Source organism: Anser cygnoides, chromosome 18 (assembly GCF_040182565.1).
Source record: "Anser cygnoides isolate HZ-2024a breed goose chromosome 18, Taihu_goose_T2T_genome, whole genome shotgun sequence".
In the NCBI taxonomy this organism is placed as follows: domain Eukaryota; kingdom Metazoa; phylum Chordata; class Aves; order Anseriformes; family Anatidae; genus Anser; species Anser cygnoides.
In genome coordinates, this window is record NC_089890.1 from 13,155,227 (window position 1) to 13,183,208 (window position 27,982).

The 27,982-nt window shown below is 40.3% G+C and overlaps 1 protein-coding gene across 1 annotated transcript; it reads right to left on the reverse strand.

Annotated features, from left to right (window-relative positions):
* Positions 1-768: 768 nt before the first annotated feature.
* Positions 769-27,728, reverse strand: SMTNL2 (smoothelin like 2). Its single transcript, XM_013193471.3, has 9 exons — positions 26,968-27,728; positions 15,266-15,353; positions 14,326-14,553; positions 13,604-13,657; positions 12,003-12,078; positions 10,431-10,601; positions 9,741-9,858; positions 8,236-8,387; positions 769-2,412 (listed from the first exon to the last, which is right to left on the reverse strand). The coding sequence occupies exons 1-9, from the start codon at positions 27,379-27,381 to the stop codon at positions 2,286-2,288; spliced, it is 1,428 nt and encodes a 475-aa protein (XP_013048925.3). The 5' UTR covers positions 27,382-27,728; the 3' UTR covers positions 769-2,285.
* Between the last annotated feature and the right edge of the window lie 254 nt (positions 27,729-27,982).

The window sequence follows — 27,982 nt, forward strand, 5'->3', positions numbered from 1 at the left end:
TATCAGGAGCCAAGCTTTTTAGGGGAAGTTTAGGGGAAGAGATGCTGTAAACCCTAAACAAGTCTAAACAGTCAGTCTGACAGTGACAGTTTGGAACAGACTCCTTGGGCCTGCTTTGGCTACCCTTTTAATGTTAATAATGTCTAGTTGTAGCAGATGCAGCACCCTCATGATAGGTCTAGATTTGGCTATTTGAAAATCATCTCTGGAAATTTTATTTCAAAAATGAAAATCAAGCAGACAGTAGCAGTGAGCTATGGGCTATAAAAATGCTTGCACTGATTAAATTTTAAGGAGGTATGTGGGGGTCTATAACAGTTATCTTTTTGTCTTTGTTTTTAAATTCATATACAGCTAGTACAATAAGATGGAGCTTCACTTGCATTGCTTTTTGAGAACAGAAATACCTTGTAAACAAAAACACTGACTAAAAAGGACAAAATGTGCTTAAATCCTGAAAGCGTTTGGAGTTTGAAAGTTTTACCAGCTACATGGAAAAATAATTTTAAACAGCAGGTGATGGCTCTGCTATTATTTTAAAAATCCTGCATAGAACAAATTGATCTAGCCTTTAAAAATAGCATAAAGTTGCCAATAAACCACCTTGGATAGTACTGAATTTTTGATGCAGCACAGAACATGAAAAAAATCTGTGTAAAATACAGTATGCTGACAATGTATTATCTTTTTTATCACTCCTGCTAAACACAAACTGTCGTATACACAGTCTTTTTTTAAACTAAAAATACTAAAAAAAAATCCAGCAGGGGGCATACATTACATACTTTAATTTCAATTTAATTATACAATCCAATAGTCCAGGTTATACAATTTAGATCAGGCATTCTTTTAACGCACACAGACAAATTTTTCTAAAATTATAACATCATCTCTATCATCTCCTTACATGCAAACCATCAGCAGTTAAAAATCAGCCTACAGTCTTCCACTCCCCTGCAATCATTTTGATGACAAGTACCAGATAATCCTCACCATTCACCTCTCTAAAGTGAGAGGAGATTTGGAAACTGCAAATGGCTTTTGTGTAGCTGTGAACAAGCTAAACTGTAGCAAGGATGTAAATTCCCCCTAGTGAACTGGCAGTACTTTTGCTGTCTAAAATTTCCTTTATGTAATTATTTCCTACTATGCCTAAATTGGCCAAGCACTTACCTGTGTTGTTAAGACTCACATCACACAGGAAAATCATCCATGACCTGGGACTGTGAACTAATTCAGTGTATAAAGCCAGTATTGCTCCTTATGTTGTAGCTGCACTTGAACTTGGCTCTACTAGTCAATAAGAAGTATTCTGCTAATGAGAAGTATTCTGCTGTATGAATGGAACTATGCATTTCACATACCAACTGTAGACAGATTTCTCATTGTGCCTAATTTGATCGCTTCTGCAAAACACAAGTACAGTGTGTTCATCCTTATAGTGCACTTGTTGGAGTGTGCAACAGGTGCACACATTCCTCAGAACTATGGTCATTCTAAACAAAGTTAAAAACTGAAAACAATGGCAGACATTACAAATGTGTAACAGGCCTGCCTGACCCCTGCTCACTTGCATTAAAGCTATATTAGCAGTACCTGGAATCCTGCTATTTTAACCAAGTATCTTTCAGATATGTATTAAGATATGTATTTAAAACATGCTTTCAAAGTTGTTTCCACAGTGTCATAGGCTAGGCACACTTCAAACAGAACTTGGTGATCCAACTCTTCAGCGGTTAGTTTATACTTTACCTTTGCATCCTGCCCCCCCCCCCCCCCCCCCCCCCTCAGCTAATAAAGTAGTTCATGGTAGAGAAGCTGTGGATGCCCCATCCCTGGAAGTATTCAGGGCCAGGTTGGATGGGGCTTTGGGCAACCTGGTCTAGTGAAAAGTGCCTCTGCCCGTGGCAGGGGGGTTGGAACCAGATGATCTTTAAGGTCCCTTCCAACCCAAACCATTCCGTGAGTCTAACAGAGACAGGAGCAAAAATTTAGCTTCCCGTAATTTTTACAAGAATATTACAAATCCAACCTACTACTAGCACCAAAATGACAGCATTTGTCTTTCCCTATGTTTTTGTCATTTTCAAACACGCTTCTTCTGTTATTGACTTGCTGATATGATCAACACTTTGAGGCGCTGCTCAGCAACACTTCATTCAGCGACACGTGAATGCAAGCAGAGGGACAGTAAAAAGCACTAAATAGTGTTCTATTTGCAAAATGTCAGTTCTTCCATTAGCATACTGTACTTGACCCTTCTGGCTGGAGAGGTGCTGATGGTTTTATTCAAAGCGTCGTAGGTGATTGTATAGAGATTGGACATAGGTGAAGACACACATGGGATCTGGCTTGTGGCCCATCACCATCATGTCATCCACTTCTATCAGACGATCGCAGTGAGCCATTTTCCTGTAGTAATAATAAAACAGATCCAGCAAATCAAGAGTTAAAGCCAAAGCCTGTAGCTACTTCCAAGATTCCTTTGCTGCTCTGATTTGAGCATCAATGAGGTATATAAGAAATCCTGAGATTTATCAGCAACAGTGAAATGGTCAGGCTCAGGTACTGTTGACAACTGTTATTTTTGTTAACACAGAACATACTTACTCTTTCCCTCTTTTCCCCTTTACTGGAATCTGATCCCATCTCTGTGGCATGTAGTGCAATCTCTCATTCCTCTGCTCGAGTCTCAGTAAATAGGGTGATATGAGTTTGTAAGTCATGGGTTTTTCTACTTATTATACTGGAAACTCCAAAAGAATGGGAAAACTCGAGAAGAGATGAAATCTACTAATTACAGGCCAAAGTGGCTGTGGGTTCTTTTTGTTTGCTTTCCCCCACCTTCACTTTCCTTAAGGTGTGAGTGACTTGGACAACAATCTTAAATGATCATCATGTTGGAGAGCGGAAGCCTAACCAAGACTGGAACAATGGAAAGGAAAAGATCTGCTGAGGTCTAGGATGAAAAAAAAAAAAAAAAAAAAAAAATCACAAAAGCAGTAAATATTTGATCTGCCAAGCTCATAAAGGTTAACAGCAATAATTGTGAGAGGAACCCTTTCTGGCAATAGAAGAAAACAGTTCAAAGGCCATCACAGCTACGGAGAAGTATGTAATTTCTTAACCAATGTTTCTTATTGTGTGTATGCTTGAGTTCTTGAGTTCTCCCATATACTTACTGTTACACAGAAACTGAGATAGAAAAACACATCAACTTTCCTTTGAGAATTGTAGATAGTTTTACTGTAGAGATCAACCGCCTGAAAGTGTTGTAGAATCGCTTTCAGTTCACTGACATTTAAGGAAATTTATGTGCGCATATAAACTGCAATTCTCAAATTGATTCATTTGCTAGGGGCTGGAATAGGGAGAGCCAACATTTTTTTCCTGTAATGGTAAATGGCAAATGCAGTTCTGTAAGTTTTTGCTTAAATAAATAAATAAATAAATCTCTGAAAGAAACCCGCAGCTTCAGTGTGGTGGTACCAGTGTTTGAAGTTGTATCAGAAGTTGTAGGAAGCCACTGTATGCCCCCCATCCAATCAGTATTTGGCAATTTGAACCCAGCGGCACACCACGTGAAATGTTCTATTATACGAGTCAAACAAAACAGCAAATAAGAATCATGTTGATACTGGGTCAAAAAGCTAGTATTTCTTTTTACTATTAAACAAAATGATGGAATAGCTGAGAAGTTCCCACTCATGATGACTAACAACCATCATCTTTGATTGTCTGGCACACTGCATCAAAAAGGACAGTGTGATGGAGAGTATTAGCTCTGTCCATTTTACAAAAATGCATACAGATACAGGTGAACCAAGATGAACAGCCTCACCAAGGGCAAATCATGCCTCACCAAACTGGTGGTCTTCTATGATGGAGTAGCTACATCAGCTGACAAGGGAAGACCAACCGATATTACATACCTGGACTTCTGTGAGGCCTTTAACAGCCCCACAAGACTAAATTAGCTAAATTGGAGAGATTACGTATTTGAAGGGTGAACTACTTAGTAGATTGGGAATTGGCTGGATGGCCACAGGCAGAGTTGTGGTCAACTGCTCTATGTCCAGGTTGAGGCTGGTGATAAGTGTGTCCCTCAGAGGTCCATCTTGGGATCAGTGATGTTTAGTGTCTTTATCAAAGACAGACAGTGGGATTGAGAGCACTCTCAGCACCCACGTGCACCTAAGGAGTGCCATGAAGATGATCAAAGGGTTAGAGCACCTCTCCTATGTGAAGACTGAGAGACCCGGGGTTGTTCAGCCTAAAGAAGAGAAGGCTCTGGGGTGACCTTATTGTGGCTTTTCAGTATTTAAAGGAGACTTATAAAAAAGACAGAGCAATTTTTTACATGGGCAGATAACAATAGAACAAGGGGAATAGTTTTATACTAAAAGAGGGGAGACTTAGATTAGGTTATTCGGAAGAAATTCTTTACTATGAGGGTGGGAAGACACTGGAACAGAATGCCCAGAGAAGTTGTGGATGTCCCATCCCTGGAAGTGCTGAAGACCAGGTTGGATGGAGCTGTGGGCAACCTGATTTAGTGGGTGGCATCCCTGCCCATGGCAGGGGGGTTGGAACCAGATGATCTTTAAGGTCCCTTCCAACCCAAGCCATTCTATGATTCTCTGAATCCTCCCACAAAATTAAATTCCAGAAGTTAATCTACTTGCTTGCGCCTCCTTCAAGGGTCACAGTTTTGTCTGGAGAGGTTGGATATATTAACATGCCTCAAATTCAAATCAGGTATCAGGCATGTGGGATTGGCCAAGCAGCTACAAGTTGAGTGTCCAGTTCCTACGGACTGTTAGTAGAAGTTGGATTCCTTGTGCCCTATGAACTAAAATTTTTTTTTTGATTGATAAAGACAAATCTATTAAGATTCCTTCATTACTTGAAGAAAAAAAAAGATTAAAAACAAAAAACAATAACCACCAAACACTGAGAGTAATAGTAGTAGAGTAGTAGGTTTTTCCTCTTCTGTCCAAGCATAAATTATGAGACTGATTTCTCAAGCTTAGTATGTCAATGCTAAGGCTGGTTTAGAGTAGCTGCTACTAAATTCTTCCAATTTAAACACCATATTTATACTGCTGCTATTATAGCATTAAACTGCATAATTACACTGAAATGCTTAAAATCACCAAACATCTGTCTTCACACAATAAAATGTGAAGTTTAAATTTAAAAAAAAAATAATAAAATTAAAGTTTAAAGTGATGTTTAAAATTAAAAACGTGAAGCTTACACTTCTAGAATGATAAGCTTTATAAAGCTTAAGTTCAAGTTTTGTTTTTTTTAAAAGATAGAGTATAGCACCTGGCTGCCTCTCCCTGATTCTTTATAAATTGGCTTCTCATACTTGCAAGTAATCTTTTATAAACACTGGAAAGGAGACACTTTATAATTTGTCTCAGACCTTTTGACATTGAATATATTATGGAACAATAAAGAGACAGGGCATAGGGATTTCACTAGTACTGTAGTCTCTGTTTTTCTCCATTAAAACATCTACTTTTTCTTGTTACTTTAAGGTAGGGGGAGAGGAAATACCATCTTAATTTCACATCAGTCTGCAGCAGAAGAAGCATCTGTGGGAAGCTGAGTGACTAATCTACCCATCTTTGCAGCTACGGAACAAGTCAAATCAATGCTGCCTTTAACAGAAAGTCTCCATTTCATGTGGCCAGGAGAGGGTTCCTTAGTGTCCAATCAATAGTCCATCAAATACCATTTTAATACTACTTATGAAAAGTAATATCAAAATAATTCACTAAGTGCTATATAAAAGAGATGCATAATAACCTCTATTGCAGGCTGAGGAGTAATTTGCATGAGTTTGTACTGTAAGTATACACTATTCAAATACATTAACTGAGCTGAACTGAGTCTGAGCACCACCTACCACAGATGCAAACCTCTAGCTCTACAGCAGTAGAATTTATTAATGCCAGTCTGTGCATAAGTTTAGCTGTCGTGATATTAAAAACCCTCAACACAGACAATAATAAGCATATATGGTAACTGCAGTCAAAGGTTGATATTTGAACACATTTCCTCCCTGTTAATAACATTTTGCAGACCTAAACAAACATCACTGTAAAATAAACCCAAGCACAGCTGCTGCTCAGCATCTCATTATGCATTTCTTGGCCACAGAAAAGCTAATAGAAAAATCAGTTTGAGAAAACTGCTCAATTAAATGTAAGGACACAGAAGTTACACCAAGTACTCACTGGCAACATAAATCACAGAATCAATCATAGAATGGCCTGGGTTGAAAAGGACTTTAAAGATCATCTAGTTTCAACACCCTTGCTCTGAGCAGGGTTGCCAACCACTACAGCAGGCTGCCCAGAGCCATATCCAGCCTGTATTCCAACATAAAACCACTGTAGTGACAGTAAACATGGTTAGTGGACCCAGTAGAAAAGCTGCAATATTCACTTCTGCTTTGCTTGTTACGAAGTATATAAACATGGTGAGTAAGTATGAACTGAAAGGCTGTTCAAGTCCAGCCTCTTGACTGATGCTTCCTTCAGGTTTTTATTTCTTGACTTCATTCTATGTTTACCCTGCTGAAAAAAAAAATCAATTTGCAAAAAAGTTGGAGAATATGCCTGACACCTTGTTTGCTGTAACAAAGATTCCCTGTGTGGTAATGGGATAAACGATATTGTTGAACAAATCTTTGAAATACCAGCTGTCACTCTGAGAAATGCTGAACTCACTGAGATCTACTAAGGATCACAGAATTCAGGTTGGAAGGGACCTCAGAAGATCATCTAGTCCAATTTCTGCTTAGTGCAGGGTCAGCTACAGGAACATGGACACACGAGTTATTTTTTCATTGACTAGCAACCATGATACGGCTTGATGGCTATTTCAGTTCAACATCGTACACATTGCAACCCAAGTATAAACATTCATTGGCTATCAAATATAAAGACATAAAGCAGATCTGAACTGTCAAATAGTATTTCAGCATAAATTCAACGGAATTAGTGAAATAGTGACAATCTAATGACAGAATTCATCTCAGTTTTGTTGGTTTTGTTTTTTAAACTACATACATTCCCCATATAAAACTAACAGGGTTCATCTAAATGCATTTTTACCTACAGGTTGCAACTTCCTTTTTCTGGAAGCCATTCAGACACCTAAACATGGATCGTTTAAGGTAAAAGCATGCAAGTCCCGCTTGCCACCATGCTGTCACACAGTACATTGTTAACAATTACTTTTGTCATGTAATCTGTTCTGTTTATTTTGTTAGTATTTCTAATGGGTTTTGCTAAGTACACGCTGGGTTATGTTTTGCTTAAGTTCCAGAAAATACAAATTTGTAAGGCTTATGAACTTTCCAGATATTATTTCTCAGGTCATGTAAATGCCCAATCTGTCAGTAAAATTTAGTAACAACCCCTATAGAATATATTTGCCAAGGCTATTTTGCCTTAAAAGCAGCATCCTATTGGAATGTGGTTCTTACCAATGCACACTATCAAATGGAATCTTGGAAGGCAAGCATGTGCAGCAGGCAGTAAATGAGGAACCTTGAAGTGTGACAGGTGGAAGCTGTGAATTTCTACATCTACATCAAGCACAACTGAAATCTACTGACTGCACATACGCTCCTGTGACCTACTAAAAAAGCCAGTACTGTGTCCTGCTGATCTAAGGACAAAACTGCAGTACTGTCTTACAACATCAGGAAACAATGACATGCAACAAAAATAAGAACTCCATAGATCATATAAATCTAATGGCTTTGCGGTGGATGTTCTCAAAGCACATTTGAAATTTTCCTGTAGCAGTCTTGTTAGCAATATCATCTAGTGTACACAGATGTGGTCCTGTGGTAAAATACCGTGGGTGAAACCTGCTGCTAACAGTGACTGCTTCTAGCAGCAGTCTCATGTTCTAGCAGTTGCTGCTAGGATCTCAGAGGTGAGAAAGCAGAATTCAAGTACTACCTGAAGACTGTGAAAGACCTGAATGTGAGACTCCAGTGAATTATTCTGTGTCTGGTAAAACCACACCCGATTTTAGCCTGCTGAGTCTCCTGCTCTATGCATTCTCTGTGCAGAGCTTTATCATCTTTTTTGGCATGACACGTGTAAGGTATACGATCTACAAGAAGAATAATGAAACTCTTCACTGCTGCCTAATTGATAAGATTTGAACTGGAAGCACTTAACAGAGATCTAACGTGATACTCACTCAGCCATGGTGAAAGCCAGCTCAAAGTTCTGCTTGCGATTAGCTGGGTCAAGCTTATTATAATCAAAAGCTTCAGGAAAGAAAGAATGCACAAGGGCACAGAATGCCATCCCATCATTCCAGCTTGAGGAGAAGTTCTGGAGATCAATATGCTGTCATGATGAAAAAACGCAAATGTTAATGCAGCACCAGGAAACTTGGAAGAACAGCTGCTTTTGCTCACTGCAGTTTTCTGTCCAGATCTCCCACTAACCAAAGCAACATAGCACAGGCGTTATGTTTTTTCTTCCCCCCTTTGTATATCCATAATATTATTTGTATTCTGAGAATAAATGGCATGCTCAGCAGATACAAAGCAAACACACCCTCTCGGTCCCTGATCCAAAGCCCACTGAAAATACCGTGAAGAATCTTATAAACCTCAGTGAACTCCGGAGCAGGTCTAATGTACCACCTCACTATCTGTGGAAACTGAGGACACTGCTCATTTCTATGAGGAATTTATAGCTGCAGAACAGTTCATTTTGTGGCTGTGAGCAATACTGGATAAAGACTTGCTTGCTTTGCTACTCAATAAGGCCTAATTGAATGCTTATTACACAGATGAGTAGAAATACAGGACGAATTAGGCCTACTGCAAAACCTGATTCTTAGAACTAATGCTTATTGTCACTTTCAACTGCCAGAGTGAAGTGAAACATACTGGTATCTTGCCTTATGCTGTTTTCCCATCATATAAAATTCAAGCCCCACCTTTTCTGTTAAGCAACTAACAGTCATGTTTAGTAGCTCTGCCTAAGTGTACTGTGATTAAGAGTTCAGCAATAATAATGTACATTTTACAAAACAGATGAAAAACATATTATAAACAAACAAAATACAACCCAGAACACTAGAAAATTTTCTCCTTGAAATTACTTGGGAATTGTGGCTTAAGGCCAGGTAAAAATTACTAAAATCTCAACAAATTAATTCTCTTAACTACACTGATGTTACCTCGCAGAAATTAGCTCACTAACACTCCGTGATTCAACCTCAACTATTTAATACAAATGTGTTTCTCTAAAACTAGGAAAGAATATTTTGGTCTTCTGTGTAGAAAAAGGGAGATGGTCTCCACGTACTGGTAAAAGGCTATTCAGAACTTACTCTGTGTAATGAGAATGCAGAAATCAAAGTCTGCTACTATGAAAATAAAATGTGTTGAGTGTACACTGAAGTCCATACCCATAAGCACAAAGTTTGGTTTTTTTTCAGACAAAAAAACTAATGTATTAATGTTGACTTTCAGACAAACACTTATGTTTTGCTTTGATAGACATACAGAACCTCATTCATGCAATAGGTTTCCTGCAGCTTTGCCCATGCAACATGTTACCCATACAGAACATCATGACCTTGGACAAAGTTAACTCATTGTTTAGCATGTTTTACATTTACTTTTTGAGTACTTTTTTGGCAAGTTCTCCTGAAAAAGAGAGCTGGAAGTGCTAACGTGTCTTCACCTTGTATCCTATGGTTTTTGAGCGACACCAATCTAACAAAATTTGTTTAATGCTGCTAGCGCTGGCAACCCCAAAACTCTGCGATCTCTTCAGTTTAGCTCTGGATTCTCCTTTTCCTCTGGAAAATTAACAGAAACCAGATTAAATTACATCCTAGAAAAACTTAAACCTACTTGTCAGCAACATCTATGCAACCTTGCCCACGTCAGTCCCTGTCCAGGTGATATTTGAGAAATACGTGGCTGAAACTTCAACTTGCTGGTCCTGCAAGAAAAACTCATTTTCATTTCACTAAAGCCAGGATTCCATGCCCTCCTCTATTTAAATCGTGACCTCACCATGATGCATAAAGAACAGTCCATGTTTTTGGTCCTTAATGAATGACAACAGAAAGTCACTATATTCCCAGTCTCTTATAATAATGGAGGAGGCAGCTTTCACAACACTCTCTCCTGATAAAAGGCATCTGCTACTTCAGCTGAACAACTCCAAAGCCAGAGGAATCTATAGCTATGAATTTCCATGGCTCAGTCTGTGATGGCAGCAAATCTATACATGACCTTAGAGTCCTCGAGCTCAAAAATCTTACACTGAGAGAGTTCTCCCACCCAGCTGTCCATTGCTGGCAGTAATTAACAAATCAGTTTCCCATACACAAACCCATTCTGGTGACACAAGGGGGTGACATACTTTGCACTGTCTTGTTCAAATTTCTCAAAAAGCGCTTTCCGGGACTGTGTTCCCATAGTCCGTGGGAGCGTTTGAGATCGCACCAGTTCTCGCCTCCTTTCAACTTGGTGATGTATAGTAGAAGGAGAGGAGTTAGGCTTGGGTGTCACATCACAGTAACTGTCAGCTGCCCTGCAGAAAAATTACATGAAAAGTATGTGGTTAAAGAAAAAAAGTGTATCTCTGCAGTGCCAGTAGTCAGCATAGAGGCCCAGCTTTTGCCTACTCTAAACCTCCCTAAACAGGACGTGAATGAGTCAAAAAACAATTTAAGCAAAAGTTAAAGCTTTATTGATAGACAATAGCACTTGAGAACAGAAGTTTCTAAGGAAACGTTTATGAGACTCAGCTGGCCAAGTCACAAAGGCTTTATAGCACTAAATAGAACAACAATTAAACACTTTTAAGGAAACCACCTAGGAGCACTAAATCCCTTTAACTTTCAGCTCCTGGGTTCCTGGAGGAGTCAAGTCATGTTTCAAAACTAGAACTTGAAGAGTAATTCAGGAAGTACTTTTGAAATTTTTAATTATAGTACACAAAATCCTTAGCTCATGTCACTGTTGCTTTACTGACCGCAAGCTGCTAATTTGATCAAGACACAGGATTATATTCTGATTTGTCTTTGAGCTGTAAATCATTTCATCAACATTAAGGAAGTAAACCACACATGGCATTTGAAGGTGTTTCCCTCTACAAAGATGGAACAATTGAGGTAAAGAGCAATAAAATCAGTGTCACACATTAATCTCTGGTACAGCTGGAGGTCAGATCTCCTTGACAGCAAGTTCTGCAGGGTGCTCAGTATATCACAACTCAAATATTGAAGTGATAACATTGGAACCAACTCAGAAAAAATATAATGCCAAATTTGGGATGATTTTCAAGGCAGTTGCAAGCCCAACTTAGGAGACTTAAATTGGCAGCCCTCCCACTTTTCTTGAATGGATATTTTGCATGCTGAGGATGCCTGGATATGCCAGTACTAAGTGTGATACCATGTAATACTACACTAAGCAACTGTGACTCTGACTTAATCAAAAATGTGTAGTAGCCAGTTTTTTGAAGGACAAATGAAAGTCTTCAGTACCCTGCAAGGCATTTATCTACAAACCAAACTCTAGCCTAGACAAACTATGGATGTATGATGGCACTCACATGTTGGTTTCCAAAAATAAGCCCAAGGCAGAAATTCCTGATAATTTTTAGAAGTGTTTCCAAAAGGCCTGACAACTTGCTCCCCATAACAAAAATCCACCACTGGCACTAAGAGTTTCACTAACAGCATAAAAATGTAAAATCCACAATTAAGTCTGCTTTAAACTCCTCTAGCTCTAGAAAGCTTTTTTTTTTTTTTTTTTACCCCTTCCCATCTGTGCTCCATGTAGCCCCTCAGGAGCACTCACAACCTTTAACAGGTTGAGATTACAGCACCTGGGACTCACCTGTTCTCTAAATCAGCAGAATACCTACCTGTTAACTGAGATTATACTGAACATAATGGCCTAACAAAATATCAAGAAGAATACCTGCCTTTCACCAGTTTTGGTTCCACTGCTCATCCCACAACTTGCAGTTGAGACAGGCTTAGCGACAGATGTGGTATTCTCTGTATAAAAATACGAAAAAAAAGATGCAACAGGGTTGAAACTCTTCTCTCCTTTCCTCATACGTTTTCAAACCTTATCCTGATGGACAGCCAAGTACTACTGATTTTCACTCACCACAGTAAGAAGCTGCAGGCCTCTGCCTAGATTCCAGTTTAAGCTAGCAAGCTAGGAAAGGATTTTCCCCAGGGATTCAGACCCTCTGCAAAACTGTTGCACTGCAGCAGGGATTGTATAAACAGGTCGGAAAAGGCTGTGAGAAAATGCCTTCAAAAAAACCTCTGTTGGGAAGGCTGGATTCTTCCAGTTCCTTGCGCAGACCTCTGAGGACACACTGCCAGTGATATTTCACTGAAAGGAGGAAAGGGTGCTACAGCTCAGCTTGCAACAGTCATTCTGGCATATATAAGGAGTCCCAAGAAGTTTACCATGCACAGAGCACAATTTAAATGACCTAATTTCCGCCAGAAATTGTTTTAATTTGTGAAGTAGAATAAACTCCAAAGATTGCAAAGGTGGCTTAAAGCTAAGCTTGCATCTTCCTCCTCTCACCCTTGGTGTTGCTTCTTTTGTGCTTTCCACCCTAGATCCCAGTACTATATTCTGGCTAGGCTCTATAACCGTGAAATAATGGAGTGATTTGTCCAGTTTCAACACACTAAAGCCAAAACTTGTTGCACAAGGCAGGAACTCATTTGTGGAAGGCTCCTTCTATAGACAAAGAACTGGCATCTTAGAAGCAATCCAACCTAAACGCTGTCCAAATCACCCTCTTCAGAGTGCTGAACTCTCCCCACTGCCTATAGAAGGGACCCAGACCAACTAGATTTTTCATTTAAAACACGCCCTGGTAAATGCCAGCATACAGATGTGAATCTGGAACTACAAAAATCTGCTAGATATCTGTGCAAATCCCACAGATGTTAAGCTAAGGAGGAATATCATCCCTATTCTGGACAAGCTACATCTCTGCTCAGCTGATACTTGAGATAACTTAAATGCCAGTACATTGTATAGACAGTAACAGCTTGGCATTATTGTCAGAAGTAATTTTGTAGAGAGCTCAACTCTTCTATTGCCACTGGAATCAAAAACCCTTAAGGCATATGTCTCCTCTGAGACATTTGTATGTGAAAGTGACTACTTACTGTTCCGCTCAGATTAATTTGCTTCGACACCTGTAAGGTGGGCCCACCACTTTCCAGCTGCCATTAAGCTTGCATTCAGTCACAGCTTTCACTTGGTCAGCTGAAACGTTCACCACTCAAACTATCTGGTCTGACTCACTGTTTTTGGCACCAACTGTTTCCACTACATAGATTGCCTAACAGCACACATGCACACCACTGTGCGCATATGGATATGTATCCCTTGCTTTGAACCTGTGAAATTAAATCTGCATGGATTTTTGTTAGCAACTTTTAACATTACTATGTACCTACTAAATGGAACTAGACACTTAGATCTGAATTCCCCATGGAATCTCTCTCAATATGCATTGCATGACACACTGATAGGAATGCTCACCTCCAGTGGCAGATGAGGCCAATGTTCTCAATGTACTTGAATTCCAGGCCTTCACTGAAACAGGAAAAAAAAAATATAAAGGAAGGCTATGTTACATTCTTAGCTTGAATAAGACAAAATTTGAAAGAAGAACCTGCAAATAATCCCTGTCTCTTACTGGCAATTCCATCTGATCTCTCTCTGATCTGTCTCTGTAATTTTTGACCCATATAAATAGTCTGATCAATAAGCATCACCATGACTAAACACACCTGAAATACAGCTCAAAGACAAATGACTTGAATATGAATCAAATGATACAAGATTTCATTTTGTTTTAATTAATTTAGATATAAAAATAAGATTCTGCAATTTCTGACTTTCTTATGTGTTTCAGTTTGCTGTTGGTCATTCCCCCCTCCACATGACTTTTGAGCCTGTTAGCCAATATCTGCCTAACTTCTCAAGATACTTCTTCAGTAACTGTGCTAGAATACAGGCTGCATTGTGAACTCAATTATATTAGGCTGCAAAAATTCTCTGAAGATGTGACGTTATAACCTAAACCTCCAAGTAGGACCCACAGTATTTCAAATCGGAGTGTCTCACTATGGAACAAGAAGCCATAGAAGCGAGGTTTGATAACTACCTCTAGGTCACAAGACAACCACTGTGTTCCCAGTTCCCTGAAGTAACAAAATGAGTCACATCTTCAGAAAACAAACCTTTTTTTCCTCTCTTACCTGACTGGTTGGAAGTTTTCAATACCATCTCATTTTTGCTCTTGCTCTGTCCAAGAATGCCAGTGGATGCATTAGCTGCTCCTGTTGAACAGATGCTTTCTCCTGATATTCTGGTTACCGCAGTAACAGGAAGGTGAGGCATCTGTAATGTGACTGCAGGGGCATGGGCCTCAGGGGAAGAATCTGACATGCGAAAAGAGGTCAGTTCACGGGAGACTTTTGCCTGACCTGATGAATAAAAGAAAAGCAGAGAGGAATTAAATTTATTTACAGATTTGTAACAAAGTTACAAACCCATTTCCATGCAACAACTTAATTTTACAAGGCATTGGTATTATTCTACCCCGTTCTCCCTCTGAGACATTATACCATTTACAGCACTACATGACACTCAGCAAGAACAGCTTCTTCAAATCATTAATTCACTAGCACCTACGTTTAGTTACCTCCTCTTCCTCTGTGCAACTCCTGCACCCAGTCTTCTGCTGTGGATTAGGAGTCAGCATTCTTGTTCCTTTCTTGATTTTATCAAGTGCTGGTTGCCTCAGTTTTCTCTAAAATTGAGATAAGAAGTCCTTCCCCCACTGAAGGATGATGGATTGGTAATTTGCAAAACGTTTTGAGATGTAAGGCTAAAATGGAACCCAGAATAGCAGGCCTTATTATCACTAGTGCCCTGAGATAACCTAACAATAATAGGCTCTAATTTATAAAACACTATAGTGCATGGTCAACTGTAAAGTTAATTATTTCCTAATATTTTATTCCTAATAATTATTTCCTAATTTTTCCTAAGTAGGAAATAAACAGTGCCACAGGACAAAATCCATGCTGAATCCATAACAGATTCTAATGGTTCCAACAACCAAAAGCTGCTCCATGACTGCCATGATCAGGTATTTTACAAGTAGTGCTATTTATTTTCTTGCTCTTTTCCTACCTGATGAAGACTGGTGTCCATTTTCAATGATGGAAGAACTAAAAACTCTTCTAAACTCAGGTTTGTGGTGGTCATCCAGGTCTACACTCTGTCAGAGCAGAAAACAGACAACTAAATTCCAAACAATATCAGAAGTCAGAGGAAAACCCAGAAACCCCAGCCAAAAACAGGCCTTCCCCATACTACTGACCACAATACAGGATGGGAGCAATTCCTTAACTCTGAAGGCCAAAAGTTGAAAACTGACCACTGGCAACGCAGGTCATGCATCAGTCCTCACATACTTGTCCCAACAGGTTCCATGCACCTAGGAGGGCACTTTATCCACTTTTCTTAAATAAAGCTATGTAAGCTATTCATCTACCGTCACTGTGATGGTGATAAACAGAAGACCCTGTCCCGCTGTGGAGAAACAAGGGGAATGCAGAATTTGTAAGTCCAAGTCAAACCTTCCTGTTCTCTCCCTTTCATTATATCAGAAAGTCTGAGATGCTGATGTTAAAACAAGGCCATCCACCCTATTAAGAGGGCATGGAAATAATGCCTTAGTGCACAAAAATTTCCATCTACGTGTGATAAAAGATAGGTAGATGTAGCTGGTATTCATTTAATCATATAATCAGAAACAAAGCCTTGATTGCATTTAGCAGGACTTCCACTAAATTCACAAGGACATGCATTAAGTCCAAAATAATCATAAATTACACTCGTCTAGGGCTAACAATCTCAATTTCACTGAACGGCGAAAGACCTTAAAAAGACGGGGATTTTGCAGGACGACAAGAGGACATACAAAAGACTTACTGGGTAATTCCTTCTGAATTGGTTGCAGTCTTTTTAACAGCAAAACCAGCTCTTCCTACATGGCAGCTAAAGCATTTTTTTATACTGCCAATACCACTGCTTGTGTTGAGGTATTTCTATCGTATTTTTCACAGAACTACCCTACATCATGCATTACCTTAACTGCATGAATATGCAGATTCAGCTAATAGAACTACCTACACCTGTGAAGTAATACGTGTTTGAGCTGTATGCGTACATACATACACGTAAGCTTGGCCTGGTTGTATTGGAGGTACCAATTACTGAGGGTGTTCAGGATATCTGTAAGAAAGGCTCAGGGTATGCATGGGTGTGTGAAAATAGATGCAAGAATAGTGTACACCTAGTCCTGGAAAGACAGGTGAACCTTGCACAACTTTACCAGATGAAAAGTCCATTGCTCTCTAATTGGACTATTCATTGAGAAGCTACTTCGCTATAGAGCTTACATTGTTTCAGACTACTAAAGACAATAAGAGTAGTCATCCTTCCGTACAACTCATATTACAAGGTTAGGCTTCTTCCATACAAAAAGTATCATGTTTCTAACTTTATTTTACTCTCCTCTCCTCAATCCTACTATGCCCGGTTCTAGTATTTTTACCTGTTAATGTTTTATGCCCTTTTAAGTAAGTTATTGAGCTAATTCATGAGATAATCAGTGTTTCACCACTGAAATACACTGTGGATTCAAGTTCATAACTTCTCTCAACGTCAGGTTAAAAAGACCTTTACGTATTTCAGACTGCATCAAATGTTTTAACATTTAATATTCTGTTTCCTGCAATAAAATAGACAGTTGACATATTCTGAGAACATACGTGAAAAGCATTACAGAAAGTATCATCCCAGACATTTATATCTGACTTATAATTTGCAACTTCTGTTACTGATACTTTCTTCAGGAAAAAACAAGACTTTTTCCACCTAATGTCCAGGGAAATCAGCCAAGTTTTTTGTGGTTTAGTGAGTCCGTGTTGTTGTTGTGTTTGTTTTAAAATAACCAATAAGAAGTTACATGATTTTGGGGTTCAGGAACTAAATAAAGAAGAAATCACCTTGCAGACAGCTAATAACCTCAACTAAAAAAATGTAGCCGCCCAGAATCAGTGTATACATGCAGCAGAGTCAAATTTTCCCCCCCAATTTTTTTTTCCCACAAAATTGGTGAAAAAGTTAGAATTGACTCTAGACGGGCATCTAACTATCAGACAGGCCAAGAAAATTCCAAATACCTAAATAAATTCTGTAACACGTCTTTATAAATACAATCCCTTACAACTTCAATTCAAATAAGTTTTCTTGTTGTTTTTTTTTGCTTTTTAAAGACAGATTGAAGATAAATATGAAGATTTTATGCTGCAGATGAGTATAAAAACAAATAAAATAAAAAAGAAAAAGAGGCAGGGTACAGACATAAAATAATTTGTTTGCTTTCTGTACAATGGAAATACAGAGCAAACTGGTGATTTGACTTTACTTATTTTTTTCCACAGCTTCATCAGAAATTGTTGGAGAAACTTATTTCTAAGGGGAAAAATTACATCGCATGGAAAATAGAGAAACCATATGATTCAAGGCAGCTCAACAAAAAATAATTTCTTGGCACTTGTCTACTGTTTACACTCATCCGAACTTCAATAAGAACACCGGACAAAAACTTTCAGACATCTTGGAGATATTTTAAAAGCATTCAATCTTGTTAGATGCTGCAGAATGCACAAACTGCTTCAATATACATTACTTGAGACACAAGAACTCTTTCTCTCAGGTATAAACCTAATGCAGCCCCTGGTAACTTCGGTCTGAAGCCTCACTAAAAATTTGTTAACTCAGATTACAGTAAGGCAGCCTAAGCACAATTTTCTCACAGAGCATACAGTGTTGGGCTTAGATTCTGACCTTCCTAATATTCAAGTGTCAACCTCCAACTGATTTCAATGGAACACAAGTATATATTGTAAAATTTGAGCTATGCTCCTGTAATAGCAAAGTCAAGGAAAATCCTTCCCTTGAAGTCAAGCTTGGGCCCTGTATTTTCAGATCACAATTGGTACGCAGGCTTTTCAAGACTAGCACAGTTTGGAGAAACCGCTGAGGTGTAGTAAAGGCCCATTAACCTGACTTCAAGATAAAGACCTACTGCAATGCAAGCAAGTCTCTTACAATGATATATTTCAATAAAACACTGAAAGAAATGGCTACAGGTCATTCAGATACCGTGAAATGTATTTCAGGCTCAGCTTGAATGGTGTTATTTTACTATATTGGGTCGTATACTACTTTTTAACCTGAGGTCAGATTTTCATGTCAGTTTTTGTTTGGTTTTGGTTGGCTTTTTGTTCTTACACTTGGTGAGAAAAAGAGTCCGGACGTGATATTCAAACAAAACAATACTAAGTTCAGAAGAGGACCAGAGACTTCATAAAAATGTGGAAGATGCACTCTAAGAAAAGAAGACCCTTAAAGATTTCTCAGACAGGAGGTTTCACTACTTCCTAGTTTCTATGTCTATTAACTTCCTCGAGTTACACGTGCACTTACATGCTCTGCTAGGTAAGGGTCTGGAGGTTACATGATGAGCCAAGCTTGGTCTGTTTACCATTAAAATGCTTAAGAGAGCTGCCTTCTAAAAACAAAACAAAACTACACAACATCAAGTTTTAGCACTATGTTCCTTAGAAGAAATAAAATCAGACTTATTTTGATACCCCCATTAAGGTTTTAGATGCACCTAAAATAGCTGTGGAATGTCCGTTCCATAACTTGGTTAGCCCACCTTAAGATACACCACACAGAGTTCTATAAACCAAATCCATAACCATATAGGAGTTCAGTATTTCAACTTGAACAAAAAGAATTTATTTTCTTTTAATTTTCCTTTATGTTTCTTATTCAATAGGAATGGAAAATAAATTAGCTTGGAAGTTGGAGCATTTACAATTCTCACTCTTTTACGACATCTAAAACCTTCTTACAAGCAAAAGCACTGTGAGCTTCGCTGATTTTTATGGGATATCTTTCATTTAGAGGCTTCATTAATGACATTTGCAGAAAAGCATGCCTCTCAGTCCTTGTGAAGATGACCAAATCAGCTGAGAAAGGATGCATCATTACACTGAAATCAAAGACAGCAAGGAAGCAGTCAAAAGGAAACAGTCAAATGAGGTAGTCATTGCAAAGATCATATATCATCCCCCTCACTGAATTTGCTTCCTAATGCAGTGACAGGTGCTGCATTAATTTATTTTATGCAAAACTGATTACTATGTTTTGGCTAACAGTGCTGTGGAAGAAACTGACACCAGTCTGGAGGTGATGAATACCAGTGTGCTAATAAAACACTGGGAGGATCTGTGGTCTGGTTCTACCATGCACTTTGTACAGTCAGACTAAAGTACTTTAAATTTCCCTTCGAAGATGCCAAGCTTCTGCCAAACCCATGTGTATAACAATACTTAATCTGTCAATGCTAGCTACATAGATTGTAAATAGCAGAGGTATAGGTACATACATCTGTGCCTAATAATATGAAGTACTCATTTGTACAACACAGGTAACAACAGGATGGGGTACTGGTTAAACTGAAAAAGAGAAAGTTAATGCTAGTGAGTTACATGTCTTAGGCTTGCTCTTAGAACTAATCTCTCAGTAACTCAGTAGCCTCTGTATAATGTAGGGTGATCATACTTTCTCTAGTTTTAGGGCTGTGGGAATTCCTCCTTCACTGCAATGACGTTAAGACCTTGGAGATCCATAGCTGGAAGCCACTGTAAAATGGGGAAACACAGTAACCCACTAAAGAACACCCTGCACATTCAGAAAAAGTAGACGCCAGACCCTGAGATTAGAAAAATATATATATATTATTTTTACTTTCTCTCTGAGCCACTGAGGTACACACCTGTTACGTCTTCAAGCCTTTGCCTGAAACAAGGTCAAATCATAGAAGAATGACAGACGAATGAGATTCATCTCTCTCAAACAAGATTTCTCAGTCTTCCAGAATTTTTCATAAATGCAACAATTATCAAAAGAGTCATGATAAAAATCATCGGATCTAAAAGTGCTCTTTATCTGATTGTGTGAGAGATACCTCCCTCTTGTTACACATCAATGTGAACTGAGATGGCCTCGTGGTATGTAATGTCAGGTGACTTCTGGACCACTTAATCTGCCTGTTTGTATTCCCCGTGTCATTATGTCTCATGCAGTAACTCCTGGGCTGACTAACTGTTGAGTGCGATCAGGTCACCAGAGATATACCTATAGGTAATATTTGTTTAGATCTTCCCAGGTGTTCCTAACGCAGCTATGCATTTCTCTGTTGCTTTCTGCATAGCTGGGCAGTTCTCTACAGATGTCCTTCCAGCAGTCTGTCAACACTGAATAGAAACTCTTCAAACAGTATCAAAACAGACCACCCTTGTAATATTTTTAGTCCTCCTTGTTCACAAAGGAAATCATGTTCAACCACAATCACCGTGGAAAGATCCTAAGTGATGATACTCCTGCCAGCATGTGAGATTCACTCAGCGAAAAATGTGAGAATTCTTCCTTTCTAAGAACCACACGCAGGTAGGGTAGGGTCCCTAGTGTTTTCAAGGGACGACAAACAGCAACAAATTCCTCAACAAGGGATAAATCCTCTGTAGTGAAGCTATGGCTCCAGGATCTCACCTTAAAATTCATTTTTCAAACATATTCTATTTGATACCTTTGCGAAAACAGCTATCAGAGTCTAGCCTGGTCAGAGAGCCAAATTAAAGTATAGCATCAAAATACCAGAAAGACTGTGGTTAACCACAGCGGCTAACGGCTGACACACAAATGCACGCTTTTCTTTTCTTGTTTAACCTAACAGTGTTCTCCATCTGCTTACCCTTCATAATCTTATGTCATTTATACGGATAGAAGTCTTGTAAAACAGTGCTTTGCCAATTTATGTGGCTATCCTGTCATTCTCTCATTGCAAATAAACGTTGCAGATAAACCTTCAGGCATTTCCTCATGATGTATGTGGAAGCTATATGTTAGATTTCTGTTTTCATTATATTTACATAAAAAAAACACAGGGAAAAGCATTAATGCAGTCAGTTAAAAAGCCTAACAATACAGTTGCAAATGATTTATTTGGGCATGGGAATTTTCAAAAGCAGATCCTGCTGGAAAACAACCACTGTAGACAGATCTCAAGAAGCAAGACTTGGGAATCCACATCACAATGAAGAAGGTCTACACTGTAGGCTAGCTATGGAAGCTGAGGGCACCTATGCACAGAGTTGACCAGTTGCATGTTAGCTTCAGCACAGGTAAACTGTATAATCACACTCATGCATTGCCAAGCCTGTGTTTCGTTTCCTGAGCACTACTGTTAAAGTGTGGAGACCTTTTCTTTTTCCCATTCCTTGCCTCCTTTTTCCATTACCTCCCTTGTATCAGATCTTATAAACCACAGAGCAAATCACGTCAGCTCAGAAATCACATGAAAAAATAACCCTCTTCGTTATCAAAACCCACTCGTTGTCTATCAGATCCTGTTTCCACACAGTTATGTTATTAGATTGTGGTGGAAACAAGCAGTCATACGTAGGATGACATAAATGTCCTGACATAGCAGCACACTGCAGTTAGACTGTATTAAACAAAACATAAAGCTGAATCCCAAGCACTGATACCTGCCTCTCACCAAGGCGTATTATCACTACTAGCTCAGAGCCACACAAAGGCATCTACAAGGCTCCTGACAGACCTCAACTATCTCCATCTGGAGCAAAGCACAAGACATTTGACCCTGTATACATATCAGAGAAGCTAGGTCCCTTACCCTGTGCTACCGCCTCCTCAGTTTTGTTCATTAATTCCTCTGGGGTTGATCTTATGTCAGTGGAAGAAGAATCTTCTTGTAGAAAATAAGGTGCTTGTAACAATATAAAGCCAGTTTGCCTCAGTCTCAGATCTTTGACAGTCTGGAATACTTTCCTTCGTAACCTTTCTTCTGCTGTATTACTAGCCTCAGGAGCAGCCATTTGAACAGCGTCACCTAATAATGATTTTTTGAAAAGCATTTCATTGCAGCTCTGACTCAGCTTTGTTTATAGGTGAAATACAATCCAGTGGCACCTAGGTTACAGAGCACCTAGAAGCTCACCCCAATCAGTGTATCTATGTATGAGACAATGCACATATTGACAGTAGGCAGACAGTGATGAGCTTCTGCCAAAGAGAGGCTGCAGCATGAAAAGAAAGGGGGACAGAGGAACAGGAAGGTATCGTGGTGTACCCTTATTATACAGAATACCACCAAAAGGTACTGTGATTGATCATAAAAACCCCAAATCCTTACCACAGTGATGTGTTAATCTGCTTCCCACATTGAAAAAAAGACGAACGCAGACAACACCTAAGCTTATCTTTCTCCTTTCTGTAACTTTTAAAACTACCCCTACCTTTGGCATAACACAGAGCTGCATTTTTAATTTCATTTATTTACTCTGCAGCTTATTCAGCATCTTGCATTCTGTGGAAGAAAAAGGAGAAGAAAAAAGGTGACAAATTGAGTCAAGGACAATCTAGATACAAGGTGTTTTTAAGGAGAAAACATACAGATTTCCTAGTTTCGACTCTCTCAACAACTTTTTGAATTAAATGATACCTTCCTCAGCTATGAGGAAAGTTGCCAAAAACATCTCCTGTCAAGCACTTGAATCCCTGAACCTCAGCAGAAGGAGCTGATCAAAACTGTTTATGTGACAGACACGATCATAATTAAAGGATGAGTCCAAGATACCTGCTTTAACCCAAACTTTCCCAGACTTTGGAGCTGACAAAAATGAACCCCATGCTGCCTGTTCATGTCTTCTTCAGAGGTCACACCAAGAAAAAAGACATAAGGCTAGGGGAGCAGACTCTTGTGTCACAGATAACTGTGCAACTAGAACAGAGCTCATATATACTATGAGTATACATATATACTCATAATAGTATGCTTGCACAAATAATGGAAACTAAGACTTTGCAATCAAGGTTCCTTGAAGATGAAAAAAATGGATCAGAATAGCGTAGTTCAATTGGATGTGACCTACAAAGACCATTGAGTTCAAACACAGGTCTTGCATTGAATAGCTAAAATGCTATTCTCAAATCTTTCACCAAAAGAAAACAACATAAAAAACACAGAATTATATGATTCCTTGGAAGAAGTGACCACAAATAGAAAAAAAGCAGGGCCCTCTCCCCCGCCCCCATCTTCTGCCTGGAAAGCATCACAGGAACAAGTCGGTACTGCTTTCAAAGAAATGTTGCTTTTTTCCTGTCTCTTATACTGCAATTTGCTTTACACCATCCAAACCATATTTACATATAGAACATAATAAAACGGGGTTCTGGTCTCATGCAAGATCACCTCTACTATGCAAGTATCATTTGTTACATAAAAATCTTTCTACTAAAAACATGACCATATTGTAACTAAAAAGCAAATCCAGTCTACAGAATGACTAACTCAAAATCTTGCTCAGGTTATCTAGCTCCAGATCCTGGACTTATGTTATCCATTAGTTTTACACCACCTCCCCGCTCCAATGTTTAGAAACAAAGTATCACGTGCCACAAATACTGCATAAATGCTTAAAGGAAAAGTTAGAAGACAAAAACTAATCCTTTTTTTTTTTTTTTTTTAACATAATTTTAAACCAGTCCCAGGGGTTCTGCCATGTAAGTTTCGTATACTGGCTGCTGTCAGTGCTGGATTTGGACATTCCCTTTCTGTTTGGCAGCCATAATCTAAAGATCTTGGAACATTCCACAGAGCTAATCTCCAAACAGACCCTGTTTTTTTTTTTTTTTGTTTTACAGAGATAAAAGGTATCGCCTTTATTCAGTTTATAAAATTCAGAGTTTTCAGAAAGATCTACCTAGTTGAAGGGTAAATCAAAAAATAATTAGACACTTCAGGATCCACCTGTAGCAACTAAACAAGCAGATTTACTACAGTCTTAAAAATTCAAAAAGTTATTCTTTTTTCATTATTAAAACTTCAAATTCACCACTATTCCAAGATAGAAAAAGAAAAGTGAGCAATTTTTCTTGTGAAATGTTTTGAAAGAATGCAGCAAATAAGACTGTGAACATGACAACCTTCGATCCAAATTACCACCTGATACCAAAACTAATGAATTCCAATTACTTTCCAAATTATCCTTCTCTGCAGAAGTCAGTGATACAGAAACCACCCCGAGAGAAAAAACAGAAAGGAAAAAAAAAGAAAAAAAAGACAAGGAAAAAAGAAAAAAAAAAGAAAATCTCCAAAGCAGTCCTTTTTGCTGTTCATATCAAAAACAAACGTGCAAACAACAAAGAACAACCACCACCCCCCTCCCCAAAGCTGCCTTTCCCAATAGCTGGAGAGCCCTGTTCTGGGGTAAACAGACAACAGATCCTTTGCGACATTAACACCATTGTGTCTTATGCAGGAAATGGGGGCAAACAAAAAGTCATCCTGAAAGAACAGCTCACTTGCTGTACTGACATACGCTGAACCAAAGGCAGCTGGCTCCATCTAAGTGAGCACTTACACAGATTTCAAGGACAGCATAGCTGAGGTGGCCCAAAAATTATACTTAAAAGGAGATTTGTGTCTTTACTTTTGTCTGAACTATGCTTGAACTCCGTAGCCTCACTTTTTTTTTTTTTCCCCCCTCAATGAAATTACCTTGAAAAGTAATCTGGCAACGTTAGAAAATAACAGTTCAGACACTAAAGATGCTCAGAACCTCCAGTATTCAATCTGCAATCTGAGAAAGAAACTCCTAATTCTTATCCCGAGTATTTTGCTAGAAACATTGAAGGAAATGCAACCCAGCTCTTTATTGGGATAAACACTGCATCAACCACACAGTTATAAGAAACTTAACCAATACATCTTTTCAGGAGCAAAAGAACACATTTATTTGCTATTATTTCCAGAACTGTATTATTTATTTCTCCTTGTAGAAGCATTTACTATGGCTAGAAGCCTTATTAATTTTTATCACAGCCACTCGTTTATCTGAAAACATACACAGTGTCATGTATGGTACTCTGCTTCTAGTGCTTCGGTTGTATAAACAGAAATTGCAAGCAACTGAGAGAACACTTTCTTCAAGACAAAAAACCTAGGTGACCTGCACAATGACTAAGGCTTGTGCTTTAGCCATTTGAGCACAGCTACATCACGACCTTAACAACAAAAAATTTGTTTTCGCTGCATACATTTGGTGTGTGTAGCTCCAGCTGCATCTCCCGTGGTTCTCAGTCCTGAGATTTCTTCTCGATCAGTTGTGCTAACTCTGGAAGTTGTCCAGTGGGGAAAATTGCTGGGAAGATACTGGAGAACTACCAGTACTAAAGTGATCTTCCCTGAACCCTCAAAGCTAAGTGGGAAAAATTCAACCAGAACAAAAGTACATTCTGTGCTTTAACCCAGACTTATACCTAGAGCTGGATATTGCCATAACCTTGACACAAGGCTTACCACAGAGTGTGGAGTACACGCTACAAATAGACAGTGGTGATGAAGCAAGTGAGATGTGTGAGGAACCACATCTTCTTGTCCCTTCCCTGGTACTGAGCTTACTTCTGCTCTTTGCAATACAAATAAGTGTGGAAGACTCCATGGAGCAAAAAGGAATGGATCTGAAAGATGTGCACGCTGTTCATCTTTGTCATTTTCAGGAAAATGCAGCAACTGCCACAATGGCATTGGAACAGCGCATCACGCAGCAGCTTTGCCTTCTCATTTGGCCAGCTGTGGGAAGCCCTATGCCCTCACCCTTGAGTCAGTGAGGAGGAAAAGTTCTGGAATGTTATACAGAATCTTTGTCCAGTCCCACCAAATTAACTTTGAATGAATTTTATTTCCAAGCTTTTATCTTCCATCCCCAAAGCCTGGATAACCCATGTATCATCTTTTCATGCTACAAATCTCAAAGACCTCAGGCAAGACATGGCTTAATCAATATCATAGGAAATAGGCTGTCAGCTCTAAAAGCCAACTCTCTAATACCACACAGTTTTATGTGACATTCACTATGTACTGTCTGGAGGTAACCTCCTGGTGTCCAGAATTGTACAGGAACTCTCACAGCTCCTTCCACAGAACCAGGCATATATGAAAAGTACTACAGAAAACTCACTGTCAAATGAGCTTCCTACTAACTAGGGTGTCCATGCACCAAGTTACAACACTCCACCATGGCGCAGAAACAGTTTTACCAGTGGGGAGAATGTGACTGTTCGTGCTTGTTTAGGTCATGGATACCATGACAGCTTGCATGGGGCCTAGCTCTCTGGAATGAGCCAAAGCAATGCTCATTGCACTTGCACAGCAAAACTGCCACACTTCAGGATGTAAAGTCACTATCTTAGGGAAGTGTGTTACTGCCTGCTATAGGCTGCCGAGCTGTTCTCCTTTAAGTGCTTGCCAACTGGCAAACACTATTGCTGGCACACAGATCCCCCTGAATCTACTCCAGAAAGCACACATGGATATTTCCATATATCTGTATATATTGATAGCTGAGACCGCCCCCAACTTCTCTTCTTACTTCTAACTGTACTGAACCAAGACGCTGCTGCCACCCTAACCAAGATCTCTGGACTTGAAGTGCCATAATCAGAAACATCTCCAGATGGTGTCACAGCCAAGGCCATTCCTCAGAGTACCTACCAAAAACTCATCGACGCTACACTGCACAAGAAGTGCCCCATGACACTAAACACTCCTCCATGCCAGTGCAGAGCTCAATGACACTCGCGAAGCATCCACTCGTACCCAAGTGCTCATGCACCCTCTTGGCCCTCCCTCCACTGCCTCCCCAGCCACGGTGAGCACTTACTTGACTCCGGCCAGTCACCGCTAGCTTCGCATGGCTGGAGAACCTGCCACTGGCCAAAGGCGGCCCCGGAGAGCCAGGTCCCGCAGGCGGGGGGCTCTCCTCTGCCCCATCTGGCCAGTCCTGCAGCAGCCCTGCCGACTGGCCAAGGGCCTCCACCTGTCGAGCCAGGCGCTCCAGCTGCACCCGCAGGCGCCGGTTCTCCTGCTGCAGCTCTGAGACAGTGTGTGCCAGGGGGCTAGCAAGGCGCAGCACCTCCTCCACCTGCCGTCCCACCCCTCGTTTGAACACCTGGATGTCCGCATGTATCTCCCGAACAGCGCTCCGCAGCGTGTCCTCGTAGCGCCCCAGGGCCTCAAACACTGTCTGCACTTCGCGGCTGTTCGAATCCTCGGTCTCGCCCGACATTGCGTCCATGGCCCACAGGCTCCGTGGCGCGGCCAGAAAGGCCGGGTGGTGGTGGCTCGCGATCCGCTGGTCGCAGACACCCGTCCAGCGCCTCTCCCGCCGCCGCCGCCGCCCACTCCTCCCCTCCGCGAGCGCGCAGTAGCTTCTCGAGGCCTTAAGCCCGACCCCCGCGCCGGCCTGCCCCTGCGCCCATAGTGCGGAGGCAAAGCCGCACAGCACCCGCGCCACGCCCGACGGGGGGCGCCTCGGCAGCGCCGCGCAGCAGCAGGGCACGGAGGCAGTGAGACCGGGAGCGGAGACGCTACCCGGGACCGCCCCGCTGCGCGTTTGCACCGTCGGGGGACGGCATGCAACTTCAGCAGGGAACAGCGAAACGGGGCGGGAGAACGGGCGGGGCAATGGCGTGCTCGCAACCGCCCGTGGCCGAGAGCGGTGGGCTGCGGGGCCGGGCCTGGAGGAGACGCGGTATGGCAGCGCCGTTGCGGATAAGGGAGAGGGATGAGTGGCAGATGGGGGTCGGGGAGGAAGGCGGGGAGAGAGCGAGGAGGGGTGGGGTGGGGTGGGGTGGGGTGAGTTTCATCTTTCCCGAGTTGCCTCGGTGATGATGCTG